The sequence below is a fragment of the Lissotriton vulgaris genome, chromosome 7 (assembly GCF_964263255.1).
Source record: "Lissotriton vulgaris chromosome 7, aLisVul1.2, whole genome shotgun sequence".
In the NCBI taxonomy this organism is placed as follows: Eukaryota; Metazoa; Chordata; class Amphibia; order Caudata; family Salamandridae; genus Lissotriton; species Lissotriton vulgaris.
The window spans coordinates 1,451,443,315-1,451,459,133 of NC_141695.1; the positions used below are offsets into that span (position 1 = coordinate 1,451,443,315).

General features: G+C 45.6%; 1 protein-coding gene across 1 annotated transcript in view; it reads right to left on the reverse strand.

The window, feature by feature from the left end:
* Positions 1-15,819, reverse strand: part of PTPRT (protein tyrosine phosphatase receptor type T) — a 1,692,228-nt gene that overhangs the window by 290,268 nt on the left and 1,386,141 nt on the right. The window contains exons 18-20 of the mRNA XM_086932257.1: positions 8,886-9,034; positions 5,799-5,876; positions 5,607-5,642 (exon numbers count right to left, since the gene is read on the reverse strand). Of these exons, the coding sequence (XP_086788383.1) occupies positions 5,607-5,642; positions 5,799-5,876; positions 8,886-9,034 (263 nt within the window). The remainder of the gene's footprint in view (positions 1-5,606; positions 5,643-5,798; positions 5,877-8,885; positions 9,035-15,819) is intronic.

Consider the following 15,819-nt stretch of genomic DNA (forward strand, 5'->3'; position numbering starts at 1 on the left):
TGGGAACATTAGGTCGACCACTTTCCAGGGCCCAGCTGTCTTTTAGCAACCTTTATCAATAGAGTGTTAATTGCAAGTAAGCCTGCTCTTTTCACTAATAATACCTCAGACAGTGTAGCCAAAACTCTGGGGAGCTTTTTTGCAAGCCCCTTGTGCCGCTGGTGCATCACTTTTTTGACGCACTGGTGGCACAGTGTCCTGGCCCATATTTTCAAGGCCACGCTAAGCCACCCTGCATGGCTTTCCATGGCCTTGTAAATACGGCCCCTTTTTATGCATTTCTTTGCATGAAAGGTGCATGCCATGGGTGTTACTGTAGGGGTTCCCACACAACACCCTTAGATTCTGTTGCATTCCCAGATTTACAACATTTCGTAAACTTGGTAAGTAATGCGTCAGAATCCTATGCCTTCCCATTTCTCCTTGTTTTTCCTCTTTCTATACATGCTGCATTATACAGCACACATAGAAAGAGGAAAACACCATCAGTGATTATTTTGTGCAGGAAGGTGTTCCTTCCTGCACAAAAACAATTATCCCTGCAATGTGGCACCCTCGCACCATGGTGCAAGGTGGCCTGCGTTGGCGCATGGCAGCCAATTGTGTGCCAGTGTAGGGGAAAGCACAGGGATGCGGCATATTGTTGTAAATATGACATATTCCCGTGCTTTTAAAACTAAGACACTCGGCACAGCAAACTGGCTTGCTGCACAGCGGCAGCATCATTTTAATCGAAATGAGGCCCCAGGTGTGTCACGTGCCATGTTTTCTTTTTTCATTAAGTACATTTTCAAATGCGTAGACAGAGGTGCTGCTTTTCGCACCAGACCAAAATGGAAGAAGCATCATGAGTGCTCTGCATTATGCAATAAGGCTTTTCAAGCAAGTGAAATCAGTGCAGCAATGGTGGGTTGATATGATCCCCTAGACCTTAGAAACTAACAATGCATTGGGGGAAATCGTAATGCAAATATTACTATTCCTTTACATTGTGATGGATCATTTAGAGCGTGGGATTCAAAGCAGGACTCCAACACAGTATTGTGACCTCAGGGTCCACAGCGCTAGTAACAACTAAGGGATGAGACTTGACGCGTCAGAACATATTGTTCCATGTAGTGGAGATAATGCTCTTAGTATGACTTCTTTGCATCACTACCATTTTGTGGGTGGCTGGACTTCTCCTGCCTCACAGGCATTCCTTAGTTGAGTTGGACTGTGTTTTGTTTAATTGAACTTATGAGTGATAAGTCGAAACATGCAAGACTGGCCCAAATATTTGTTTATATTTCTCACAAAAGGTAACAGGATGGTTATTCAATGATAAAGAAGGAAAAATGTACACCATGTAACTAAACCAAAACAAAGGGCATTTATTTGCTTTTTAAAGACGAGAACACTCACTCACCCATAGGGTGACATGCTTCATCATTGGGTCCCCTCTTGCACACAGTGCCCGCAAGGTGCACAATGTGGGCTACAACTCTCCCTCAGAAGAGGAATGTGAGGTGTTTTCTACTTCAATGTGATGTGTGAGTGAGGGGCAGAGTGCTAAATAATATGTGCGTGAGTGACAAGACATTGGTCCTGAAGAATGCTACGAATTTACATCATTTAGCAGAAATATGTTGACCTAGTCAGGTAGGGAACATCCTTATCCCTATTGTTACACTGTTTGTAAATTCCATCCATTGGTGATATTGAATAAAGTTATTTTCCTCATATTAGGTGGTTTTAACATGCACATATTATTTAGCACTCTGACCCTCACTCACACATCACATTGGAGTAGAAAACACCTCACACTCCTCTTCCAAGGGAGAGTTGTAGCCCACATTGTGCACCTTGTGGGCACTGTGTGCAAGAGGGGAACCAATGATGAAGCATGTCACCCTATGGGTGAGTGAGGGTTCTCGTCTTTAAAAAGCAAATGCCCTTTGTTTTGGTTTAGTTACCTAGTGTACATTTTTTCCTTCTTTATCCTTGAATAACCATCTGGTTACCTTTTGTGAGGAATGTAAGTTGGAGTGGTACCATGTATGGTGATAATTCTCCATTAGAAACCCTTTTGTGATTTATTAAAATTAATCCAAATATTTGTTTCACACTAGAGAAAAGGGGCTTGTTTAGGCCAGACTTCTCTAGTGAGCAGCTTATGAGCCACTGGTAGCTCTGGCAACTACTTGTGCATAGCTCACCTGTGTGCAACCCAGCCTACTAAAGTAAAAGCTTTTGCTTGGTTGAATTAATATATGTATCTGAAAACTGAAAAGCATGTATTTTTTTTTTAAAGTGTGTATTTTCAGAACTCTTACAGTTAGCTGATATTTGGTGACAAGTGGCTAGATTTCCAAATATATTTAAAGCTGATACTTGAGTGTGATAATTAGGTCAATATCTTGGTGACAGGGGCCTTGCAGCTATTACTTCCATGTATTAACCCTTTAGATGCATTGTAAAAAGTAATTTTCAAATTTACTGCTGGCAACCTTGTCTGGTGCAATGAGTTTAGCACTTTTGGTAACCTTGAGTGGGGTGGCCACTAATATAATATAGTTTGATTTGGTCACAATTACTACACTAATAATATTAGTAGCTCGGTAAGAGAAGTGTGGCTCAATGGTTAGAGCGGCAGACCCTGAGGCAGAGGTCTGGTCCGGGACTGGGTTCAATACCTGCCTCGGTGGGTCTTGGGCTCAATTTCCTCTGACCTGATCATTCTCGACTCGGTGCCTATTCTAATCATGGGTCCCACTCTGCAACTCTGGGAAATAGCTTGCTTAATCTCCACAACTGCCCCAACAGCGCTGGGATGCCTGACTTCACCTTGGAGGTGCCCAGGAGTGGACATTCCACAGGGAAAAACCAGGAAGGGTTCCTAAGCGGTATACGGACAGCGCCGGGACACCTTCGTTGAAGGTAGCGCTGCGCTTTACAAATGACATTTACACACATTATCATTCAACATAAATAGCTCTTATTACCAAAAAGGTTGGCGACCCCTGGTTTAGACTATGGTGGATGGTCCTCAAGCCATCTAACCAATGGTGGCCTTGCCTCTACCCCCAGATGGAGGACTGCCCACCACACTTCCAGATCGCCACCCATCTGGCAAGGATCTCTTTATTTTCAACACATCTGCCTGTGTGGTAGATGCACTGAAGGGAGAGCACACTGTAGAGCAGAACTATATTTTAGGCCCCACTCAGCAACATATTGCAAAGCAGTAGTTTTTGTTTCAGATATGCAAAACACGCAGCCCTGGATGCACAGGGAGTTTCACCCTAGTGGTCAGAACTAATGTTTCTTTTGTCTGTGATGGTGTGGCTCATGTACATTATGTCCAGGATATCATGGGACACTAATATAATGAATAAAATATCAAAGAACAACATTTTGAAACGTAAGTACGTATAGATTTTGTATACCCAACTCCATAGCTATGTACCTTGACAATATATCAATTGTCAGGGTACAAAGAACAGAGGAGTAAAGAACAATAATGTATACTTCCCTCTATGCCCTTACCTTTCAATATTTTGTGCCTCAATGTTGTCAAAAGTATTAGAGTGCAACCATATTCTTATATTCAATAGACAAGAGTACAATCGTTTGGAACAGTTTCTTTCAGCGATTAAGTAACTACTGACAGAAACCCAGTCATTCCGACATCTTTAAATACTGTAGGGGGACTGCAAGGTTTGTGACTTAGCACCACCATTTTTGGCAGATATCCCTCATAGGACAACCTCTAAATGAACCCAAAGAGACATTTTGCATCTACTCAACCAACCATTTTCAGGTAATGGGGCCATATCTGATGCTTGTAGAAGCAGTCGTACACCAACTTACTAGTGGCTCTCTAGATGACTACTTCTATTGTCTTGCACTGGAACAGCATTAAACACAACTTAAGATGTAAGGGTCCAGGTCAGGTGTTGAATCTGAAAGTAAAACAACTATCCTTTCCTTTATTCCTTTATTTCGACAATTTGTTTGTCATAAAAGAGAAATTACAAACATTTATTACATCTAAAATAGTAAAAACAAGGATTAAGAATTTAAAACATTCCAACCAATCCATATACATTAAAAAGTACAAAGTGCCTAATACATAATCCCTCGTACACCACAGAGATAAGAGGGGACAACCCCCTGTAGTCCAGTCAAATAACCATATTTCAAGTCTCAGAGGGTATTTAACAGTGACCTTCTCATGTTCCACATTGCTGCTAAGTACTTAGTTACAGCAAAGACCACAACCGACGAGACATCGGACTTAAGAATCCTGTATGCTTGGGCACAGTGAGTTAAAGCCAGATTTTTACATAACGGGGCAACCCACCTTCTCCTTGGACTAACATAGGCAGGGCAGAAAAAGACAACATGGACCTCACTTTCTAGATTGGCGCTACAACTTGGGCAATTCCCAGGGAATGAAGTGCTCCACTTTGAAGTCAGCGCTCTAATAGGGAGAGAGCCGTGCCGCCATTGTAGGAAAAGCTTCCTCGCCAAGGCTGGGCCAATATCATCCAAAACTTGCTCATAAAAATAGCCGTCCTTTATTGCTAGAAACGTGGCTGTAAGTGTTCCCGTTTGGATTTTGGCCAGTAAACGCGCCCTTTTATTTTCCTGGTACAGCTGGACCAGCTTCAATTTCGAGGTCCATGCACATGCTTGCTCCGGGTCAGACCACGTTGCCTCAAGACCTAGATTCTCAAGTTCCCCTCTGACATGCTTAAACCAGGGTAATTTAGCAGCATTGGTTAGTTGCAAAATCTCAGTTAACTCTCCCCTGTATACACTCAACTCCGGAGAGGCCCAGAGCCGCCTCCAAAAAGTTAGTGGTCTTAGGGCCAACTCTTCTTCTATCGGCCGTAAGCCCAGGTCAAGTCTCAATGGGACCAGGGGCGTGCTTGGAGGTAGAGCTACCAACTGCCTAAGAAATCTGTTTTCAGCAATTGCAATTCCTGGAGCAACCTTGAATCCCCACAGCTCCGCCCCATAGGACACAGCCCCACGTGCTCTCAGTTTGTATATTTCAAGAGGGGGGCCAAGCGGCTTGATTGATGATTTGTTCAACAGTTTCAAAATGCCCCCGGCTACCTGGGTCAGCTTAAGTTGTGCTCTTACTTGGTGGTGAACCCAATTAAATGATTCATTGATGGTCAACCCGAGGTAGTCAAAGGTATAGACCCTTTCAAGCCGTACTCCCTCTATGACGGGGTTTGGGCGGGTTTTGGCAGGTGGGTTAAAAATCATAAATTTGGTTTTTGTGGTGTTGATTTCAAGACCCCGGTCCTGGCAAAAAGAAACAAACCCATCCAGAACTCGCTGAATACCCATCGGGGATTTTGATAATAACAGGGTATCATCCGCAAACATGATTGCGGGAATCCTGGACCCTGCAAGCTTTGGGCCATCAGTGTCCTCTATGGACTCCAGGTGTGCGATTGGTATGTAAGGGCAACGGTTACCCCCGTCCTTCTGTAGTGCAGGAGTGTTAAATGAAAATGGTAATAATTACATAAATATATACATAACCTGGTGCTATGTATTCCTGCATATGCCCTCTCCACACATCATGCTCACATCTGTTTTCTTACCTATCACGGTGGTTGACGGAACTGTATCTGAAGAGACTTTGGTGTGTAGTCCAGGGAGCAGATGGGATTGCACAGGGTTGAAGAAAAGGACAGGGTGGGGAAAGACGAAATGTAGAAGAATATTTATTTGGCATCAAAATATTAGTTCGATAGTTATAAAGCAACTTAAAATAAACAAATAGATACAGATACCTGAGTAGTAGGAATTCAAAAGAGATTTGCTCTGAAGAGTTTTGCTTTGGACGGAAAATGAACAAGGAGATGATGATGCTGGGTGGGAAAAAAAAGGAATACGATTTAGAAACACTCACAAAAACGACATGAAGAAACACATGCACGAAAAAGATATCATCTAATTTACTTTTTCAGCCTTTAATCTAGTGTTGTTTTTTTCTCTAGGATTAAACAACCAATAGAATATTTTTAGGTTTGACTTATTTGTGAAATGAGGCTCCGAACAAATGCAGATCACAATCAACAAGTTTGCAATCGAAATTGATATTAATGCAAAGAGATTAAATGCACGCAAAGGCATAATTGGCATCAGAGTTAAAAAATAAATACTACATCTCACAATACCCAGGTACATAATACTGAAAACAGAACCCCCTAATTAGCCTTTGATTTGTGACCTATTTGATGTCACCTGTTTTGTTTGCAGCCACTTTGGTTGAATCAGTTGATGTGACTGGTAACTGGAGCCCTAAATCCAGGAGATTTCATGTCCCACACTGGCAAGGCACTCCTATACTAGGAAAAGCATGCCTGAAAACAGAGGGGCTCCATGACAGGAGTTTGGAAATGGTCTCTGCGAGTACCACTATAGGTAAGTCTTGGCTGTACTAGCTGGACGATCCAAACAACTCTTTAAATCTGCTACATTTGTTAATAACGTGTAAATCTGAAGGCAAAAACACAACCATCCTGATCTGCAAAATCTCAAAGTCTTTAATGGTGTGTTTTCTTACCTTCTAAATAGCAACACACTGGAAAGAATAGCTTACTCTAATTATTAGATGTTTCTTTGCTAAATATGCCTCTCACTTCAAACCCGGATCCCTTCATTCACAAACCCCCACATGCATGAAGCATTTTTGGAGTCGCAAACGGTGCGATTCCTTAAAATCGGCCATTTGCGATTCCAAAAATGCTTTTTTAGATGCATCAAGCAATTTTAGAAATCGCAACATTTTTGCGATTTCTAAAATTGCGATTGCTTTTAAGAAATCGCAAATTTGCGATTTCTTAAAAGCAATGCATGATTACTTTTTAAATTGCGAATTCGCAATTAGAGGGATAAATTTACAGAGTGGTTGAACCACTCGGTAAATTTGCAAAAAGTGTAAAAAACGCATAAAATGCATTTTTAAAACATTCATGTTACGGACACACATGTCCTTAGGACATGTGTGTGTGCAACATGATGCGAAAAATACATTTCAGGGGTGCATGGGGGGGTCCTTTGGACCCCCCCTGCACCCATGAAATGCATTAACAAATTGCGATTTTCAAAGTGAAAATTGCAATTTGCTAATGCCTTCCCATTGCTTCCTATGGGCCTTGTGGCCCATAGGAACCAATGGGAATAGCGAATTCGCAAATTGTATTTCGGTAATTTATGCGATTCGGTAAAAATTGCAATTTTTACCGAATCGCATAAATTTACCGAAAATAATCATGCATCCCGTTTTGCGAATTCGTTTTTCGCAATTTAGAATTCGCAAACTTCCGGGATGATGCATGTGGCCGATAATGGTCTATCTCCAGTTGAAGTGCAAAGTGTGACTGCCAATTCATGTAGAATATACATATACAGTTTTTATATGCAACAACAAACACGAAATACACAAACAAGTCAACTTCCATCTTTTAGAGTGGTACTCTTTGAGAAGCTTTTGAAGAATAACTCCAAACAGAATTAAATTTCATCTGAGAAAGGCAGGACGGTGACTGACTGTTTGTCTTGTACCACAAAGATGCACTCTATTTAAAAATAAGTTAAGTTTACTTTTCCCAGGGTCAAATGGCATCTTTATTGGGATACAAACTGAAGCATATAGAACGTCTATTACAGAATTGAAACTGAGGAACTCTGCTATTAATCGGTTTTGCAGAACGGAAAGTGTGTGTAAATGTATGTTTCTAAGTGGACTTTTTCTTTTCCTACGGACTTTCGACCATGTTGGGGTAATAAGTAAGAGCCTGATGTTAATGTTGACTAACAGTGTTAGTACGTTGTCATGGCGGAGTACTTCACTCCCCCAATAGTGAGGGTACTCAACCCACCACAGATGTTTGCCGGCCCAGTGTACATCTCTTGCATTTACAAGAACCACCCTGTAAATGCAATGAAAGTGTGTCTTGCTTTTCTGTCAACGCGATGGCGTCCCACAGCAGAATGTAATTTTCTTTTTTTATTTTCATTAAAAAAATCCCAATGCAGTTTTTTATTATTGAAAACAAATGAAGCGATGACTCCATCACCATATATATGTTCTCCCATGGCATGGGGGTCATTGAAAACTTTTATTTTTAAATACTGCCATGTTTTAAATGTTGGTTTGTAAAAGTAAAAACTGGCTATGTATCTGCCCACTCTCAATTGGGTGAGAGGACACATGGCCAAACCTCTGATGGACCTTATTTTGTCAGCAGTCTGAGGAGTACCTAGGTGGTGGAGATGGAGTAGTTCAGCTGTCTACTTACTGAAGGCAGGTGGATCTTCAGAATGCCATAAAGGGTACTCCATCGCCGTTGCAACAGAGTATCCTTTCTGCTAACATCATAGTCAGGTCCCACATCTGGCAACATCCTGGCCAACTAATTGTTAAGAGGCAAGTGCTAGAAGGGGAGGGAAGCACAAAACATTGGCTACACTTTCGGGTTCAGTGTCTTGAACTTATTCAGAGTGTTGAATATGTTCGCCACTTTGACATATAGCTCCTTTTACCCATGCCTCACATTTTTAGGTCTCTCTGCTCTTTGCTGACTTTAGACACCATCTTCTCCAGTTTAATGAACAAGAGACCCTTTTTAAGGAGTGTTTCCAATCACGCAGCCCATTAGAAAGCACTATTTTTCTAAAATGCTTCTGTTAGTAGCCACTGCTATGTCCTTTTTGCATGGAGTACACTGCAATGGTCTTCTTAAGTGAAACAAGGACACATGACCTATATTGGGTTTGTATTGCACCTCTTGGAGGTAGGGAGATGATTAAAGGTTAATAGGGCAGTCTTTTTGGACACTCAAGAACAGCAATCGGACATCAGCACAGCTTACTGAATCCATTCACATCTTGACAGCTCGCGGAGAAGGCCTCATCATTGGCTGCTGGACCCAGCTTGGCGGGGCTTTTATCTGTAGATGCAATGGGGCCCATCTCTCTCTGGGTGCTGCTCTGTGTTTCCTTCTGCTTTTTCGCCAGTTTCCTAAGGGAAAGAGAGAGCCTGAAGTCAACAACGGACATCAGTGCAACAAGATCGTTCACTGGCATTAAGTCATAAAAAAGAATTGCAGTGTCCCAGAATCAAAACATTGACTAATGAGGACTTTAGAATCAGCAAAACAGGGCAAGCAGGTGAAAAGTCATCAAACGCTTCAGAGTTAGAAAAAGGAAAGTGAAGTGAAGTTAAAAAAGGTAGACAGGGGTGTTAAAGTTAGAAATATGGTGGGGAGGCATCAAATGTAGACGAAAGTTAAGGAGGGGCATCAGAGTTAGAAAAAGGGCAGGGAGAGGCATCAGAGTTCGAACAAGGTCAGGGAGTAGTGTCTGCTTCAGAACAAAGGTAGAGAGGGACATAGGTGTTAAGACAATGACAGTGATAGACACAAGAGTAACGATGGGTATAAGAAGAACAGTGGATGACACCTGTCAGGACAAAAGCAGCATCAGGAATTAAAGTCACAACAAGAACAGTGGATGCCATCAGCTATGTTGTGGCTTGCTTCAAAATAAATTAAAGTGATGGCGCTAAACTTGACTTGAGAAGTTCATATATTATCGCTGACCTTGAGGAATTGCAGAATCAATTTCACTATAGAGCAAAATCGGAGAGCAGGGAGAATTATGACACTCAACATTATGCAAACCATAGGCTCTCAATGATGTGCTGGTTTCCACTCCTCGCCAAATTATGTTGTGTCTTCTAATGAAGTGGAGGGACGCCGGTCTTGAAAAAATTATGATTTATTCTATACACAAAAACCAGCACTCTGCCGCCGTCTTATTGCTCCAAGCCAGCAGGGTAACTCCAGTCTGGAACTCACAGCGGCATGGCTCCATGGCAATAGAATACATGACTTCAACATTCCAAGAAAAATAAAAATGAGTAAAAGGCAACAAGCCAACTAGCCCATAACAGGAGTTTTGGGAGGGATGAAAAAATCGTCGGCCCCCCAAATCAATTCCTAGGACCAGTGGGAAATGCTATCACGCAGAGGACAGGTTGACACGTCCCTCGCCAATAGCTATTTATGTAGTAGCACTGTTAGGCTCTCAGGAGAGGTTTACTCAGTTTTGGTCAACAATTCAGTAAGGTATGCATCCCATGCATCTACGTTAGTGGTATCCCTGGGGGGTTGAGGGGAAAGACCTCCATGTTGCTACCTCGGCAGCAGCCTATTTAATGAAATCTTTCAAACAAAGGTATAAAGAGGGCATGGTATCAGATTTCCAAGTCATAGCTATGCGACATTTCACAAGCAAGGATGCTAAGTCAAGGAAACAAACAACATGCTTATTCTTATGCATCTGCGAGACCAGGTCCAATAGGCAATGGATAGTTCGACTTATCACCGGTGAGGGTTTCCAGGAACTGTGCTTCAGCCTCAGGCGAAGAGCCAGGTCTTGTGCCTCTTCCTGAAGTGGGTCAGCAAGAATGAAGTGCGGCGGTGGAGGGGGAGTGTTCCAGGCTTTGGAGCGGAGGTTCCTGGCAGGTTGGTGGATATTTAGGCAATGGTTCATGTGCATGGGTCCTTGGTCGTAAAGGGCTTTGTAGACGTGGGGCAGATCTTCTGTATAGAAAGCCAGTGGAGGACCGTCCGGTGCAGGGTGATAGAGGTCCCCTTGTGTAGGTTGAAGATCAGACCTGCTTCTGCGTTCTGGATTGTCTGGGGTCTTTTAATGAATTAGGTGGTGCTGCATGTATAGAGTGCTTTGCCGTAGTCCAACTGGCTAGTGATGAGGGCAAGCGTTACCGTTTTCCTGGTGCGGAGGACTGCCACTTAAAGACTTTGCCGAGTATTCGGAGAGTGTAACAACAGTCTCAGGAGACAGTGTTGACCTGATGTTCCATGGATAGTTCATTGTCCAGGATGAAGACGAGGTTGTGGGCATGGTCTTTAGGAGCGGGGTTGGGAACGAGTGCAATGTGTCTGCTGAAGAACAGGACTTCGGCTTTGTCCATGTTGAGCTTCAGGCAGTTTTTTTTTATTCACGCTGCGATGTTCTTCATACAGTTGTGGATGTTGGTCATCGTAGAGGTGAGATCCACTGAGGGTGAGAGATGAGTTGGGTATCTTTGGCATAAGAGATGATGTTGATGTCATGGGATCACGCGATTCCTGCAAGTGGTGCCATGTAGATGTTGAAAAGAGTTGGGTTTGAGTTTGAGTTTTAAATTATTTATAAAGCGCGCGTACACCTGACGGTTTCATGGCGCTACAGTATAAAGAGTCCCTGAGAAGTAAAAAGCACGGGGGGATTGGTGAGAGATTATAGGGGGAAGGCCTTGGCAAATAGGAAGGTTTTTAATGCCTTCCTAAAAGGCAAGTATTGGGTCGTGGATCTAAGATGGATGGGAAGGGAATTCCCAAAAATGGGGGCAAGAGTAGAGAATTTTGAGCCTCCCCATTTTTTTCGGTGGAAGCGAAGAGGAGCGGTAGGTGCTGAGAAGAGGAGCGGAGTTCCCTGGAGGGAACGTAGGGTGTGATCTCGGACGAGATAAAGATAGGGGATGAGCCTAGCTGGGCCTGAAAGGTAAGGCAGCCCACCTTGAACTGGGAGCGTTCGCGAATGGGTAGCCAGTGCAAAGATTTTAAAAGGGGGGTGACGTGGTGAGATTTCGTAAGATTATAAACCAAGCGGGCCGCTTGGTTCTGGACCAGCTGAAGACGTCGTACGCTGTAGGCCGGCAGGCCGTGGTAAAGGGCATTGGCATAATCCAAGTGGGAGATGACCATGCAAGTACGATCAGTTTCAGGGCTGTGAAGGAGAAGAAGTGAGAGACCTTGCGGATAGTGCGAAGGGATAGAAAAGAGGAGGAAACTACCGAGCTCACCTGGGAGTGCAGGGTGAGTTGATTATTAATTTTTATGCCGAGGGTTTTAACAGAAGAGGACGGGAGTGGGGGGGTCCAAGGGAAGAAGGCCAAAAAAAGGAAGACCAGGGACTGGAGCAACCACCTGTCAAAACCAGCTCTGTCTTATCAGGGTTTAGTTTCAGGTGGTTGTGATTCATCCAGTCCCGGATAAAGAGCATAGTAGACTGAAAATTAGATTTGGAGTCAGGGGAGTGAGAGAGAGAAAAAATGAGCTGGAGGTCATCCGCATAGTTATATACGGAGACCTCCATTTGTTGCAGAGCAAAGATAAGGGGGGCTATGTACAGGTTGAAAAGTAGGGGGAGAGAGAGGAACCCTGGAGAACCCCACATACTACCTTCCGTGGTTCAGCCGAGAAGTCGCCTAGTTGGACCGCTTGAGTGCGATCGCTCAGAAAGGAGGACAGCCAGACCAGGGCAGTGCCGCCGATCCCCGCCGCCGCGACACGGGAGAGTAAGATGGAGTGGTCCACTGTATCGAAGGCGGCGGAGAGGTCGAGCAGCACCAAGGCCTGGGGGATGTTAGTGTCCATTCCCTCTCTGAGGTTGTCAAGCACTGAAAGCACAACTGACTCGGTGGAGTGAGCCGGGCGAAAGCCAGCTTGGCGGGGAGCCAGAACTTGGTTGGCCTCCACGAAGGATGTGAGTGCCTTGGTGACATGTCGCTCCAGGACTTTGCCAAGGAACGGGAGCAGTGAGATAGGACGGTAGTTGGCAGGGGTCGAGAGGTCTGACCCAGGTTTTTTGAGGATGGGGAGAATAATAGCAGATTTCAGAGCAGGAGTAACCACACCTTGGGACAGGGAGCAGTTAAGAAAGGTGAGAGGGGGTGAAGGACAGTTCGTGAATATATGACAAAGGATATGGGCGGGGCATGGGTCAAGAGGGGACCCGGACTTAACTAGAGGGAGGAGGGAAAGAAAAGATTCCTCTGTTAGGAGAGGGAGAGAGATGAGGCGAGCCTCTGTAGGGGGGCAGGAAGGGATAAGGAAGGAGGAGGAAGGGGGAGGGATGTTGGCTCTGATCGTTGCAATTTTTTCTAAAAAGTAGGAGTTCAGGGAATCGCAGAGGGGTTGGGAAGGAGAGGGTTTGAGAGTGGTACGATCAGAATAAGCAAGTTTATTGATAATGAAGAAGATTTCTCTGGGTTTGTTCTTTGCGACTAGAATTTTGGAAGAGAAATAGTCCTTTTTGTTGGATAAAATAGTTTTTTTGTATTGTTGCAAGAGGGAGGTATATTGAGTTTTGAGAGTGGGGCAGTACTGTCGTCTCCAGGCACGTTCAGCGCGACGGACCGAGAGTTTCAAAGCCTTCAGTTCGTCGTTGAACCAGTGGTTAGAGTCGTTTGTCCTTCTAGAGGGGGCCCGCCTAAGAGGGGCGATGGAATCACAGGCTGAGAGTAGCCAGGAGTTGATGGATTTAGCTTGCTCTGAGGAGGGCAGGCCAGAAAGGGAAGGGGTGGATGATCAAAGGGAGGAGGTAAGAGAGGCCATGTCTACTCGACCCCAAGAGCGGACCCAGATGTTTTTGGTGGGTAAGGGCTTGGTAGGCGGTCCAAGTTGAGAGAAGAAGGAGATCAATGAGTGATCAGACCAAGGGCAGGGGGAGATAGACAGGGACGCAACCGGGCAGTTTAGAGACCAGATCTGGTCAAGGGTGTGACCTTGAGTATGAGTGGCGGAGTGGACATGGGAGGTGAAGTTAAGGGAACGTAAGGTTTCAGAGAATTCTTTAGAAGTGGAACATTCAGCAGGGTCAGAGGGCCAGAAGTTGAAATCTCCTAGCACCAAGACGGATGAATTGTTGACTGCTAGGGTGGCCACAAGCTCTTGAAATCCGTCGAGAAAGGATGGGGAAGGTTGGGGGGGGCGGTACATAAGTAAGCAAGTGAGTGGTACCTTATAGAATAGTGAGCGGATGACTAAGAAGTCGGAAATGCCTATCGGGGGAAAACTGAGAGGTTGAAAAGGGAGATCTTTTCGGGCAATCAAAGCGACACCCCCGCCGGATTTACCGGTAGTCCGGTCCGCTCGGAGAGCGTAGTAAGTGTTGGGGAGTGCAGCTAAAAGAATGGGGAGAGAGCTGTCACGGAACCAGGTCTCCGTAAGGAATAGGAGATCCAGTTTATGAAGATCGAGTAAAACGGATAGTTTGTGGCAGTGTTTGACAGCAGAGCGTGTGTTGAGGTAGTAAATAGAGAGGGGGGTCGGTCTAAGCCCGGTAGGGGGGACAGGGGTGGGGGAAGGAGGGAGGGGAAGAGGGTGGACCGGGACAAGAGGAACTGAAGGGGCAGCAGCGGCTGTGAGTCCCAAACTTTCGATGTGAGTAATCAGAGAGGCTTTAATGGGCCAGGGGCCGTAAAGATCGAGAAGTTGGTCTGATGAATAAAGTAGAATACCGGGATAGAGGGGTGGCCAAGGCCCTAGGCGCATTTGGTCGCGGACGGGCGCAGACGGGCTTGCCTTAGGCGCGCCTTCGGCGCACATTCGTCGCGCCCGCTGCGCTCGTCCGCTGCGCTTCCGATATTGACACATGGTTTATGGGGGTCAGGGAAGCAGGGGGGCGTGGCCTCGATGAGGGGGCATGGCCTCGGTGCTCGCCAAAGTGGCGTGAGGAAGTGCAAGTGACCGGTAGCCTCCCGCCGCAGCGTTTAGTCGGCTGCGCGGGGAACCGAATCAGCAGGTGAGTAAGTGAGTTTTAAAAACACAACACAGAATAAATCATTCGGTTTACAAATGCAAAGGGTTAAAAAATGCTCGAGCTCCGCTCCCGGCTTTCCGCCTCAGGAGTACTCGTTAAGACCGGCCAGACGCTTGTATTCAGCGTCTTATAGTGCGCGCTGGAAAGTGGGCGTGGCCTCGATGAGGGGGCGTGGCCTCGGCACTCGCCAAAGTGGCGTGAGGAAGTGCAAGTGACCGGTAGCCTCCCGCCGCAGCGTTTAGTCGGCTGCGCGGGGAACTGAATCAGCAGGTGAGTGAGTGAGTTATAAAAACACAACACAGAATAAATCATTCAGTTTACAAATGCAAAGGGTTAAAAAAAATGCTCGAGCTCCGCTCCTGGCTTTCCGCCTCAGGAGGACTCGTTAAGACAGGCCAGACGCTTGTATTCAGCATCTTATAGTGCGCGCTGGAAAGTGGGCGTGGCTTCGATGAGGGGGCGTGGCCTCGGCACTCGCCAAAGTGGCGTGAGGAAGTGCAAGTGACCGGTAGCCTCCCGCCGCAGCGTTTAGTCGGCTGCGCGGGGAACCGAATCAGCAGGTGAGTGAGTGAGTTTTAAAAACACAACACAGAATAAATCATTCAGTTTACAAATGCAAAGGGTTAAAAAAATGCTCGAGCTCCGCTCCCGGCTTTCCGCCTTAGGAGTACTCGTTAAGACAGGCCAGGCGCTTGTATTCAGCGTCTTATAGTGCGCGCTGGAAAGTGGGCGTGGCCTCGATGAGGGGGCGTGGCCTCGGCGCTCGCCAAAGTGGCGTGAGGAAGTGCAAGTGACCGGTAGCCTCCCGCCGCAGCGTTTAGTCGGCTGTGCGGAGAACCGAATCAGCAGGTGAGTGAGTGAGTTTTAAAAACACAACACAGAATAAATCATTCAGTTTACAAATGGGTTGAGTGATGATCCTTGAGGGATGCCACAGATGGTGTGCTTGGCTTGTGCGGTGAAGGGGGGAGATGAGCTCTCTGGGTGCAACCCGTGAGAAAAGATGCCATCCATCTGAGAATGCTGTCTGTGATTCTGTTCTGACGCAGTCGATCAATGAGTGTGTGGGGGGTGATGATGTCAAAGGCAGCAGAGTGGTTGGGCAGGATCAGGGCGCGGCTAAATCTCCTCTGCCGAGTAGGATGCGGATAATGTCTCTTTCAGCTATGAGGGCTGTCAGTGCGGTGATTGGCT